Raw genomic sequence first — 12,434 nt, 5'->3', positions numbered from 1 at the left:
AATTAACAGATATACACCGTGTAACAAGCCTGTCTCCGTCATGGCATCTTCGAAACAGCTTCCTTCGCACTACCGAGCCCTTCAGCTCGATACTTTGGAGAATGGTTTTGAGTTGAAATCGCTACCTGTCCCATCACCAGTCCACGGCTCAGCCATTGTCAAGGTTGAGCAGGCCTGGGTGTTCTCGTACCATCGGGACATCTACAATGGCGAGCGGCACTACGATTTCCCCAAGCCCATCGTCGGGGGCTCTGGCTGTATCGGGCGTATCGCAGAGACGGGACCTGACGCTACCCTGTTGCATCCCGGTCAACTTGTCTACGTCGATAGCGTGATACACGGACGTGACAATCCCGACGATCTGTTCCTCAGCGCCATTCATTCCGGTTCGACGGAAGGAAGTCAAAAGTTGTGCAGAGATGTCTGGCGCAATGGGGCGTTTGGCGAGTTCGTTAGAGCGCCATTGGAGAACTGTATTCCCTTGAACGAGACCAGGCTATGCCATGAATTAGGATATACCACTCAACAGCTGGCCTATCTTGGCTATCTGCTCGTTCCATTTGGAGGATTACGCGACATCAGGCTTGAACCAGGAGAGACAATCGTCATATCTCCTGCGACTGGTGGCTTTGGTGGTGCCGGAGTGCAAGTCGCCATCGCCATGGGCGCTAGAGTAATTGCCATGGGCCGCAACGAAAGGGAGTTGGCCCGGTTGAAACAACACATCAACAAGGGCACGCCGACGGCTCGCATTGATATAGTCAAGATTACGGGGGATGAGAAGGTCGACACAGCATCCTTGCGAGCCTTTGGACCCACCGACGCGGTGCTTGACTTGACGCCGTTGTTCGCCGAAAATTCCACCCACCTCAAGTGTGCCTTATCGAACTTGAGGCGCAACGGCCGTGCGATTCTCATGGGACTCGCCGGGCCGAGCTTCCCCATGGACCCGTGGAGCTTCATTGGCCGCAATATCGCACTTAAAGGGAAGTTGATGTATGAGAGAGAGGATATACTGCAGTTTGTCAAGATGCTGGAGGCTGGCCTGTTCCCCCGTGGGGAGGAATTCGTCAACGCGAAGACATTCGACATGGAAGATTGGAAAATGGCATTTGATGTTGCTGCAGAGCACACGGGCATCGGCAAGGTGGTGAGCATCAAGCCGTGAATGGACCAAATAAGTCGAGGGGAAGGGTCTATGTTCCATTGTCAATTAGTGCCCGGAAATGGTCACCCTCACTGCCACTTCCCATAAAATCAACGCGCTTATAGATAAACTAGTTACTCAAGGCTTACTATGGTGAATTTAACCAGAGTCAAAAGCTCTTCTTATACTTTCCAAATAATTGGTCGCTACTGCGTGATTATTGATCCTTGCAAAGACCCCGAAGCTTGACACATTCTGCATTTTAGCGTTTTCGAAGATTGATTTGATGATTTGACTGATTGATTGATGCATTTTCATCCACTGATCGTTTCAACTGGCGACCAGAATGATAGGAATCTGTGCTGTGGTGAATAATATCAAATGACTCATGAGTGTGTATGAAAGAAGCCGTCAAGGCCAGGGATAGAGGACCCGGCGGTGGCAGAATACATGCACTAGCCGAGTGCAGTATAGGCTTCCCGTAGGCTGGGCGTGGGCCCCACACGCTGGCTATCGCAGTCTGAGATTTCTGAAATAAGGATTTGTCAACCTGTAATCTTCAACGATAATGCTTTGTCCTCAATTCATCCAATGATTATTCTCCTCAGTCATGGAAATATTCGGCAGTCCTCCAACGAATATAAACGCACTCTCCCCGTCATCAGCTGCCCGTGATCCCCGGGTACAGCTTCCCACAACCACCGACCCTCCGGGTCCGAATAATCCTCCCAAACAGCTTGTATGGCTTGTAGGTACAATACCTTTAACAAAAGTGATCTCAGCTAAGTGAAAATTACGAAGATATTCGGCGCAACAGGTCATATGGGCCGTTCTCTCGTCAAAGCTGCTCTGCTGCATAACGACCTTGTAGCTGCTGTCGGCCGCACATTCGAAGACAGCCACGAATCAATGCAGAGAATGCAAACCGAGAATGAAAGCTGTCTAGGACTATTATGTGACGTTCGTGTACGCGAGACAGTCAGTGAAGTCATTGATCACGCAATTGCGCATTTCAGTCGCATCGATATCATCGCAAACTGTTCCGGCTACGGCGTCATTGGCGCCTGCGAGGATCAGGATGATTATGATATTCGCAATCAATTCGAGACTAATTTTATGGGTACTCTAAATATAATTCAGTTGTCTTTACCGTATTTTCGGGATAGAAAGGCCGGAAGATATGTCATTTTCAGCTCTACGTCTGGAGCTCTTGGTGTTCCGGGATTGGGGCCGTACTGCGCGTCAAAGTACGCTGTTGAGGGATTGGTTGAGAGTATGTTGTACGAGATTGACAGTTTTAATATCAAAGTTGCTTTGATTGAGCCGGGTCATGTACGGCGTGACGATGTCAATACAAAGCTGACTCCGAGGACATGGGACGATCCGCCAGCTCAGTTGCCTGCGTACGGGCATTTCTTCATCAAACCTACGAGTGAACCATATCGAACTCATTCCTCCCCAGCAGCACATGCGCGGCGATTGTTGCTTTGGCTGGGGGATAAACAGCCTGTTAGTGCTGTGAAAGCGGCAGAACTAGTATGGCAGTTGGGTCATTGCTCGTTTCCTCCACTGCGTTTATTGCTAGGGTCCTATGCGGTGGATAGTATTCGTGATAGACTGCGATGCATTACGGAGGAGATCGAGGATTGGAAATATTTAAGTTTCCCCCTACCTGGCGAGGCTGTGGGCGGGCCTAACACCGAGCAAAAGAAGTCACCAGCTTACAAGAGTGATGAGAATGAAGACGGTCCTGCGACGGCTACATCCAACTAGCAAGTTCATTCAGGATATCAAAGGATTACTTCTTGCTAGCTTTGTATCGGACACCATGAGTGAGAAGCAGATACATTGAAAAGAAATCTGTTGCAAACTCGTCGAATGCATCATAAGCGGCCCCCAGACGATACGCAGCAGCAATACCAGAAACGCAAGCAACTTCATGCATGTTCTAAACCAGAAAAGTCAGCTTGGAGACCGTTGCTTGGATAAATTGACTTACAACTAAGGTCCAACTACCACCGAACAATGTTCGATTCTTCCCATTGATAAACATAATCCCAGGAATCACGCGGAGATAATGTTGCCAACGATGACCTAATTGACGCCACCATTTTCTTTCGATGATTTTGTCCTTGTTGATATCGTCGATTGTCCACAGATGCTTTTCGGCGTCATTCAAGAATATGGTCTGGAAAACATGACGGTCGTGTTCCGGCGGCGGCCTCCCATCCTCAATATCCTCACGGAACTGATATTGGTAATTTGTACAGTCAAATCCCATTTCAATCCTGTCAAGATGTGTCGGGTATGCATGCGTATAATACATGGGCTGGAACCCAATCCATCCGTCTTTGCGACGTTGCGGCTCACTTGTCGCAAATGAGATTTGATCTTTCCGTTTCGTTGATGTTGGCTCAGCGCACAGTTCATCGCGATATTTACTTTCAAAGATACTCTGAAAGTATTTTGAATCCGAGTGTGTCACCGTGATATCGTTGTAGTATTTTGCGCCCCCCAGAACCCATCTCTCTTTCCAAGTTGCATGTCTCCCGAGCAGTTTCAACGTATCTTCAGCCTGGGTGCACAGCACAAGTTCATCAAATTCCTCCTCCACATCTTCCGCAGAATCCGTCTCCGACAGAATCCTAGTCACATTCGACTTTGACCGTGAATGTTCATCAAGTTTATTCCTTCTCGTCCGAAGAACAACTTTCTTCTTATCTCGCTGAACAATCTCCACTTCACAGTGCATCTTGAACTTGACCCCTTTTGACCTCAAATCCTCCGCCCAATCACGATAAAAAGCCCCGAGATTCGGAAACGTATACATAGTCGGCAGATTAGGCAGGAGAGTATCCGGATCATAATCCCACAAACTCATATTGGGATCATCAAAAAGCCGTTCCAGCAACGCACTAGGCACATTGGGTGTTTGATTCCCCGTTCCCAAAAATAGCGCCAACAACGGTAGAACCATCTTATTACTAAAATCGGTACTAAATCGACACAATCGAAGAACCAATTGAACAGGTAATATACCCGTAAGGGGCAAAGAATACTTGATCCATTTCAATACCCTCCCCAATTTTTTGATCTCGGCTGAACAACTATCAACAAGTGGACTGGGAAAGACATTTGTCCAGAAATTTTCCCGCCCTTTACCGAAGGAGATTTGCAATTTCACTTCCTGAGGCTCATAGCCGTAGTGTCGGAAGAAGTTGAATGTGTGCCGGAATATGCCCGAACCGCCCTGGACACCGTCGTTGAGCCAGCTGGCGTCGTATTTGGATTTGTCTAGGTCGATGGCTGTGGCTTGGCCGCCGACGTGTTGCGCTGTTTCGAAAATGGTGATGTCGAATTTGTCGGGGTGGTTCGCGAGGGTTACTGCGCAGGACTGTTCGTTTTTTAGTATGCTTCAGTATATTGGAAAGGGTACGGACCATTCCTGCAGCTCCGGCGCCTATTACGGCGACTCTCTTCTTCATGTGTTCTGGCATGGTGATATTCAATCTCTTAACTCGAGATGTTGTGGAGGGACTCTAATTCCCGAAAGACAACCCATAGACTCAATTTATACAACCAAAAATCTACATTACATATCGATATTCATCCTACATTCTTACCATAGTCATAATACTCTATATTCGATCAAGGTGAAACCTCATGACCACAAATGACGTCGCGATCTAGATGTTTGCGACTGCGCTTATCGGGCGGGTCGGGTCGATCGTCCGATCGATCTACGATAACCCTATTTCAGATCTGATCCTCAGATCTGAGATTAGAGTGATATTTTATTAATAGTATTTGCTTATTGAATGTATATATGTTGTACATCGGGAGTTCTCTTCCATTTCTTCTGAGTGATATCATAATAACCGAAATTAATCTTCAAACCCAAGGATCATCCAATATCTCCCTTACTGACGCTCTACTGCCCAGCTCAAAGCATGGTAGTTTGCTAATAATTCGTCCCAGCTCCGTGATGTCTTCGTGAGTCAGATCTGCTTTACGTTCACCGTCAAAGTATTTCTTCTAACCATCGCTGCAATGAAGATTCTGGGACAGATTTCACATTGGCTGATGATATTGTTGTTGTGTAGACTTCTCTCCACCTCTCAGGGATCGTGTCACTAGCCATTTCGCGCATCTGGTCGACAAGAATCGCCGGTCGCATGAGATTATCGAATGGAGGATGGGCTACGAAAAGTTCGAACAGCTTTTATTGACTCATATTAGCAATATGTCCAATTTCAAAGGAGGGAACTGGGATGATGCACCATACAACCCATACTCCACAAACCAACACGATAATCTGGGCAATCTCCGAAAATGACCTCAGGTGCTTGAATACCAATGAGGTATGAACAGTCCGAGGGATCGTGGTCTCACAAAATGATTCCCCGAAGTCGATTATTTTTATACTCAGGTCGAGCAGCACAGACCGGGTAAGTGAGAAGTGATATGCCGCAGGTCTGACAATGTATTTTGGTACACCAGCACCATCTATCGGCTCCCCGTCCTTACTTTCAACAAAGCTGGTTTCAGGTTTGTTTAGTATCTGAATGACCTCGTCCTCTAACAAATCTTTCATACATGGTACGGGAAAAACTAAGTTGCGGGTGTGAAGATCTATTATCCTGATAAGTCCTAACCGCTAGATCAACACTGTACGATACATACCTCCATGGCAAATTTTCAATTGATGGAGGTGATCAAGTCCAGTAAGGGCCTGTTTCGCAATAATCTTGCAAGCTTCCCAGGGAGCCTTCCATCGGAATAATGCGTATCAATCAAGTCAGGAACACTAGGTCCCAGCAAATCAACCACAAGGCACCTATGGATTCTATCTGGACCTTTATATCAAACTCATCAAGCATGCACATTACGTGCTGGGGACAAGGGTGTATAGTTTCCAACTTCTTCATAATGGAGGCTTCGCGATTTTCTCTATAGCTTTCGCTTTCCGAAATGGAAACTTTAACAGCGACATAATTCTCCTCTCTGAGGGATGTAAAAAAGTAGCATCAGTTCGCCAGATGCTCTGATGAAGTATAGTAGGCTATGTAGCAACCTTTGATCCCTTGTAGCCCACGCAGTTGAATAATCTTCCCATCCCAACTTGTGAAGGACCTTGTACCTTCCGCCCTTCAATGTATCTCCCAAGGCTATAGGTTGATAGCCTCCTGGTCGATAGCGATGAAGAAGTTCGGCATCAACATTAGAAAAGTACGAGATGTGATCCATTCGAGACCACAGCGAGTATGTCAACGTAGAACGACACGCAATTAAGCTCTGCAAAATGGCAGATCGTGTAGCAGCGCGTCTTGAGATAATCCAAGAAAAAGCATGGTATATCATGCTTTCGCAAAGAGAACACACAATTGACGTTGATTATTAAATAGCAAGTTGATAGATGGGTCAATAATGGTTATACTAGTTACCGCACCGTACGTATTTATCTTACAGATCTCAATTAGCCTAATCACAGGACATGTTCGATCATTTACAGGCGCCGACTTTTGTATCGTAAAATAGAGCTGCGCTTCCATATCCTCAAAAACGAACACGGATATTCTCGCTCTTGGTGGGGTGGTGATGGAGATGATCCTTTAGTGTGCTCCTATTGCGTTTGGCGCTATCAAGTTATTCAGAGATTCAGCGCTTAGACTTTGCCTCTTATTCGTTCATCGCGTAAGTCTCCTTCAATTTGACGCATTGACTAGGTGCCAATCTACGGAAGACCAAACCAATCGTTTCTGTAACTTGGCGCTCGATATCCTGGCTAGACTGTCAGGTCGAGTGCTTAAGAATAGCCGAGTGTCCTGGAGCCCTCAATGCGGAGTATCAATGCCAAATTGATATGGGAGAGGAAGTCAAGGATAAGCCAGGCTATTATAATGTGTATCGTCAAGTAAACAGTCAGGAAAAAGCGAACGACTAAAGGACTGGTTGCGGAAGAACCCTCACGGGAAGCTCGCAACAGCTCAGGTGAACAAGAATGCCCCAGAAAGAGAGCGGCCAGAAGAAGGCAAGCGCGTGACACAAGTGTTGATTGAGCAGGCAAAGAGGGAGATATAATAAACATCGGCACCCAGCCACTGTCAGCAGTACAAAGCTGGGTCTTTGCAATATCCCACAGATATAGCCTGTCTTGGTACTGTACCACCTGCTCATCATATCCTTGTAACTCTTCTTGCGTGCAATTTTCTGGGAGATCAAAGACATTCCAGTCTTGAAAATGCGAACCGGAGAGTTTCGTAGTAGAACCAAGCTGCCACTTGAAAAAAAGTTGGCAACAGGTGAAAGGCCCCCATAGCCTTCTGTCAAGCTCCATTGCATTGTAGACGCGTTTGTTGTATGCAAGGCAAGACATCTCGTAGTACTTGGATCGTGACGCTAACTCATTTTCACTGGTAATCTTTGCTTTCTCGCTGGGGCCCAGCTCATCAAAGCTGGTTGATAAGCTAGGGACTTCAGTACCCGACTCGTAGGTTTTTGGCGGCCTGAGGAAGCCTGGAAACCGCGCCTGTATCAGTAGAGGAGCTACTTGAGTTGACTGCCAATCAATGATCCCCTCAATGAGAGTTGGATCCTCGCGAGAAACGTAGATATTTCCAAGATGTAAATTAGTATGCCCTATGACTGGGCTTGTGCCTTCTAGCACATGTGAGTCTTGCGATAGAATTAGCAAGACCTGTATCACCTTCTCCAAGAGGTATTTATACTCCTCAGCCGACTGACTCTGACTAAAATGATTGGGCTGTTGCTGAACGACGTATTTGTTATTTGCAATGATGGGCTAACTCACGTCTTGGGCTGGATAGAACAAGCTCCCAGAAAGTGGTCGCTTCATATGTGTCAGGAGCTGGAAATAACCAAATGAAGCGAATATTAAACACGGGCCAACATCCGGCTCAGATATATCTTTCGAGTTCCGATGCCACACTGTTCGACTACAGGACGGTCCAATATAGAACAGCCCAGTAGGGTCTAAATTAGGCGGGAGTGGGTGATAATGACAGTCATGCGGCACCGAATCTCGGTAGAGGCTTCCGTACGCGGGGAACTGAACAGTGTAAAGCTCCTTCTCCATTTCCACAACGCGGTCAGTCACTTTGTAGCGCTCCAAAGTACTCATTGTATCCCAGCTGTCGGCGAGTGTGACTCCTCGGATCCTTTTGCATGATAATGTATTCCGCACCTATTGGGTTAGCTGAATCCGGGCTCCAGGCATACACTTCTCGTACTCTGAGTTGATGTATGTGTTCTTACTAGAAAACGAATATATGAGCATGACTAAGACGGGAAAGATTCGAGTCACAGAGCATACAAAACTCCAAGGTGGCCACGTCTGATGCTGTCGTCAGAGAGGGTACCCCAGCATTTGGGCAAGGAATTTTTGCTACAACTTCGTTGCTATATTCCATAGTGAGGATGAAAGCCTTGTTAAAATTCCCTTCTAGCTTACCGATGTGCACACATTTCGCTCTGGGACTGAATATAGATGCAGCCTGGGGACAAAGCTTGTCCACATCAAACTTCACAAAGCATTGCTCTAGTTGGTATTTTTCATTAATCAGCCACCGACCGGAAGTATATCTAAACAGTTTGTCTGGGTCAAGAATATCTGAGTCCACTATTTATTAGAGGTGACAAAATGATAAGCAGAAGAAAGGATAGACAGACCAGCGTCATTTGATGCTGCTTCTTTGCTAGGTCCCGTGAAAGGTAGCGACTGACTCGTATTGGCTGGAGAAATTCGAAATCCACCAATTCTTCTGCGAGTTGAACGGCGAAGCCAGGAAGGGAATGATGACTTCCACGTAGTTCCTCGGGGGTTCGCACAGACAAATGCGTCAGCACATAGTCTCGTCTGCTATACAACCCAGGTTCTAAGGTGTCATCATTCGGGAAGCTCCACACACGTACGATGCCGTGTTCACAATGTCTACCATAGTAGTACCTTTCGACTCAATGAAAAGTAAACCTCGAAATTGGCAGATTGTGGGTCTCTGAAGTGCGCTACAAAGGAGGAAAACAATCAGTGCATTATTGGAAGAAAGGGAGGGTATCTATATAGAACTGAGATGTGAGGAAGCTAAGATCGGATTTTCTCCTCACCGGCCCAGCCAATCATTATAGAGGCTTCCCAGTCTGATAAGTTATAGCTTATCCCGATGACTCTTTATCAGGAGAAAAGAGGGAGAAAATGGAGAGGAGAGTCTATGGGCAAGATATCAGACTAGTTATTAGATCCTCGAATATAAGAATGATCAAGACTTGCAGATGAAAATCCTCAGCTGGTTCCCCAAATCTTTATTGTTACTTGTTCCATTACAATTGCCTTGAAGTACTAAATCCGACTCAAAACGGAGATAGGTATGAATATCTCTACCAAGACAATGGTGATTCAGTATTGATGACGGCTAAGAATCGAAGAATGATACAATAGGGATAGACAGCGCAGCCCTCGTCTCCAAATATCTGGAGTATTTCAGCCATCTCTCGGTAGTCGGTCTTGGGTAAGAATAACGAAGAAAGAAACAGAAAGTCCCGCTCAATGATTTTCAAACACCCACACACACAGATATTAAATAATAAGAAAAGAAGAATAAATAACTTGGAAAAAAAGTTGCAAATAAACAGCAGAGATTCAGATTTCAGAAAGCCGCCCAGCCTAACCCTTTCATTTCAACCAAATTAATGGTTCATAAACACGTCAAAGGAAGAAGGAAAAAAAAGAAACATTGCTGCTGGAAATGGAGCCAACACCTCGAATAAACCTCCCCTGATGCTTGTTGAAGAGCTGACCACCCGTTCCATACAAAGAAATCACACTCACACCACACACCAAACACCCACATAGAATAATGGCTGGCATGGACCAAAAAAAAAAAAAAAAAAAAAAAAAAAACAAAACATGCTGAAATCAACGACAAAAGCGCGCGAAAAAGAGAAAAGAATAGAAGGGTATATATCCTGTTTGATCCTGCCAAGCTCATCCATCATTGATTTTCAATAGGCCGTTACAACAAGACGAAGAGAGAGAGAGAGAGGTTGTATCATATCACATTTGTGGTTGAGCTGGTGCGGTCGTGGTCCAGGTAGAAATTGGCTGTGCTGTCGGATAATTCGAGTGAGCTACCCCAGGATAGTAGCTTTGTCGATCGGCAGCACCGGTATAGAACGACGGCATGGCATTGGGCTCGCGGCGTGGAACCGTGGGATCAAATGACGCTGCTGCAACGTTACGCTGCTCGAATGATTGGTGATTGGAGGCGTCCATCTGCGGTGGCATACCGAAGCTATTTCGAGAATATGGGGTAGCCGACGCATGCGGTTCGGTTGGAGATGTCACATCGGTGCTGATTCCACGAGCAGACATTGAAGTGTTTCGATAGATACTCGGGCTGCTGGATTGCTGATGGCGGTGTCGGTCCAAGGAATTGGACATGCCGGTTGCGTTCAGGGTAGGAGGTAAAGTCGTGGGCAGATGATTCTGAGCCATTGTATCGAACGCCGTACCGTATGATCCTGAACGATAGGAGTTTTGATCGGGTTCCTGTTTGACAGATAGCTGCGACACGCCGGAAGGAGTCGGTAGATACGGATTCGATGCGGACTGAGGAGGAAGGGGTCCACTAGCATATGACGAGATTGGGGCCGGCTGACTCGGGTGTGAGCCATACGGCGAACTGTGCATATAATCGTACGAGTGCGTATTCTGTATCCCATAGGTTGGGGTAGGTATCATGGCGGTGCGGTATCCATAAATGGCCTGTGAGGGATCGCTCGTATTTTCCAGTCCTGTTTCAACATCATCGATTGGAGCCCGGAAGCTCTGCTTCGAAATCAACTCTGCCCGGGGTCTGATATAACGCAATTCCTCGTGCATAGACGGGGGACTTAAAATGCCCTTCATCACATCTTCCACGCTATAGTAAGATACCAAATGGTGGGTGATTCCTCCCACTGTAACACTCATAGTTTTCTTGACAAGTCCCGAATTCTTGAAGCCATACGAGTCCACCAAAGAGCCAACCAACGCTCGCTCGACATCGGACTGTTGAGGCCGATCTCCAAAATTTGACCCTGGTGTCGTTGGCGAATAAGACTGGCCATTGCTGTCTGACCGCGGGTAAGGCTCTCCAGGACGAGAAGCCTGCACTGGCCGCCTGTTTCCTTTCTTCATGGCACGCTTCTTCTCGCCTGGAGGAAACGGCTTGTCGAGTTCACGATAAACCAGGAAATTTCCGAGGATCCGACTGGGGCTCCAGGTTACGCCGTCTGTCCATCGTTTGATCCCCGATGTGTTCTCTTCATAGATAAACACACTCCCACTGCGGACGAGATGATTGCGTTCTCGATCGTGCGGTCGTCGCGGCACGTGAGGCAGCACACCAGTCAAGCAAGCTTCAAATAGGATCAGCGCATCTTGTGTTGTAGCCACATACCCGTGGTAGGTCGGCTCCAGCACCGCTGTGCCGCCGGCCATTTTGGAGGCCTTTGTGACCCGGCCTTTGTGACCCGGAGCTGGGAAAAGAGAAAGAAAGAACAGAAAGCAGAATAAACAGACAAAAGCCACCTAAACAGTAGATAGATGTGTAGGGTCTCTCAGCCACAGACTTTGACCGCAGAACCTTGATTTCGATGAGGTACCTCCAACTCAAGACATATGACTAGTAACTTTGTTGATTTGTGTATTTCGACAAAACGATAGGTAGCAGTGATCGTCTCACCCAGTTCCCACGCTTTTGAAGAATGGTGCAGCAGTGCCCGTCGTGCTCGAAGTGATATATGTCAATATTTCCAAGTTGGGAAGGATAATAAGAGTTAGGAATAAGTCAGAATGTAGGTAGCTTTTCGAGGAAGCGTAATACTGGAGGACAATAATCGAAAAAGACAGACCAAAGAGCAGCGCGATCACGGGGAAAAGTATCTCGGGGGGGGGGGAGGAGGGAGGAGGGAAGCAGAGGAAGCGCAGGAAGCGATGGGAAACAGCGGACAGCGCCGAGGTTTAGCCGGGTCAGTGAAGAAACAAGATGGAAGAAGTCGCGCTCTTGTACCCTGGGAGGAGATCCGAATCCATGGATGGACGGACCGGGGAGAGGTAAATGGGATGAGTCTGAAGTGAGGTGTGGTGTAGAGGAGACAAATAGTTACAAGGGTAGGTACCGGGATAGTGCCAGATGGTGCTTACTTAAGGATTTAAGGTAAGATGATGGTAGCTGCCCTTAGATTGATCGGGTCTAGTCGAAGAGGCAGGCGCAGGCAGGAAGGCAGG

At 47.0% G+C, this 12,434-nt stretch overlaps 6 protein-coding genes across 6 annotated transcripts, besides 2 other annotated features; 2 read left to right on the top strand and 4 right to left on the bottom strand.

The window, feature by feature from the left end:
- Positions 1-40: 40 nt before the first annotated feature.
- On the top strand, positions 41-1,329 carry TSTA_005390 (quinone oxidoreductase, putative; the record flags this gene model as incomplete). The annotated part of the gene is made up of 2 exons (XM_002488111.1): positions 41-447; positions 496-1,329. The coding sequence occupies 2 exons, from the start codon at positions 41-43 to the stop codon at positions 1,166-1,168; spliced, it is 1,080 nt and encodes a 359-aa protein (XP_002488156.1). The 3' UTR covers positions 1,169-1,329.
- A 428-nt stretch (positions 1,330-1,757) lies between these two features.
- Positions 1,758-2,920, top strand: TSTA_005380 (short chain dehydrogenase/reductase family protein; the record flags this gene model as incomplete). The annotated part of the gene is made up of 2 exons (XM_002488110.1): positions 1,758-1,895; positions 1,949-2,920. The coding sequence occupies 2 exons, from the start codon at positions 1,758-1,760 to the stop codon at positions 2,918-2,920; spliced, it is 1,110 nt and encodes a 369-aa protein (XP_002488155.1).
- Positions 2,793-4,741, bottom strand: TSTA_005370 (flavin-containing amine oxidasedehydrogenase, putative). Its single transcript, XM_002488109.1, has 3 exons — positions 4,588-4,741; positions 3,147-4,541; positions 2,793-3,095 (listed from the first exon to the last, which is right to left on the bottom strand). Exons 1-3 carry the CDS (start codon positions 4,642-4,644, stop codon positions 2,946-2,948), a joined length of 1,602 nt encoding a protein of 533 aa, XP_002488154.1. The 5' UTR covers positions 4,645-4,741; the 3' UTR covers positions 2,793-2,945.
- Positions 4,742-5,067: 326 nt separating this feature from the next.
- TSTA_005360 (srpk, putative) lies at positions 5,068-6,394 on the bottom strand (the record flags this gene model as incomplete). Its single annotated transcript, XM_002488108.1, has 6 exons — positions 5,068-5,136; positions 5,223-5,366; positions 5,451-5,779; positions 5,831-5,915; positions 6,037-6,151; positions 6,222-6,394. 6 exons carry the CDS (start codon positions 6,392-6,394, stop codon positions 5,068-5,070), a joined length of 915 nt encoding a protein of 304 aa, XP_002488153.1.
- Positions 6,395-6,769: 375 nt separating this feature from the next.
- Positions 6,770-8,577, bottom strand: TSTA_005350 (uncharacterized protein; the record flags this gene model as incomplete). The annotated part of the gene is made up of 4 exons (XM_002488107.1): positions 6,770-7,916; positions 7,959-8,317; positions 8,398-8,421; positions 8,481-8,577. The coding sequence occupies 4 exons, from the start codon at positions 8,575-8,577 to the stop codon at positions 6,954-6,956; spliced, it is 1,443 nt and encodes a 480-aa protein (XP_002488152.1). The 3' UTR covers positions 6,770-6,953.
- A 1,459-nt stretch (positions 8,578-10,036) lies between these two features.
- Positions 10,037-10,069: a microsatellite.
- Positions 10,070-10,217: 148 nt separating this feature from the next.
- On the bottom strand, positions 10,218-11,645 carry TSTA_005340 (camp independent regulatory protein; the record flags this gene model as incomplete). Its single annotated transcript, XM_002488106.1, has 2 exons — positions 10,218-11,437; positions 11,486-11,645. The coding sequence occupies 2 exons, from the start codon at positions 11,643-11,645 to the stop codon at positions 10,218-10,220; spliced, it is 1,380 nt and encodes a 459-aa protein (XP_002488151.1).
- Positions 11,646-12,417: 772 nt separating this feature from the next.
- Positions 12,418-12,434: part of a microsatellite that runs on past the window's edge.

Source organism: Talaromyces stipitatus, genomic scaffold (genome assembly GCF_000003125.1).
Source record: "Talaromyces stipitatus ATCC 10500 scf_1105507295517 genomic scaffold, whole genome shotgun sequence".
Classification (NCBI taxonomy): Eukaryota; Fungi; Ascomycota; class Eurotiomycetes; order Eurotiales; family Trichocomaceae; genus Talaromyces; species Talaromyces stipitatus.
This window is presented reverse-complemented; position numbering and strand designations above follow the sequence as displayed.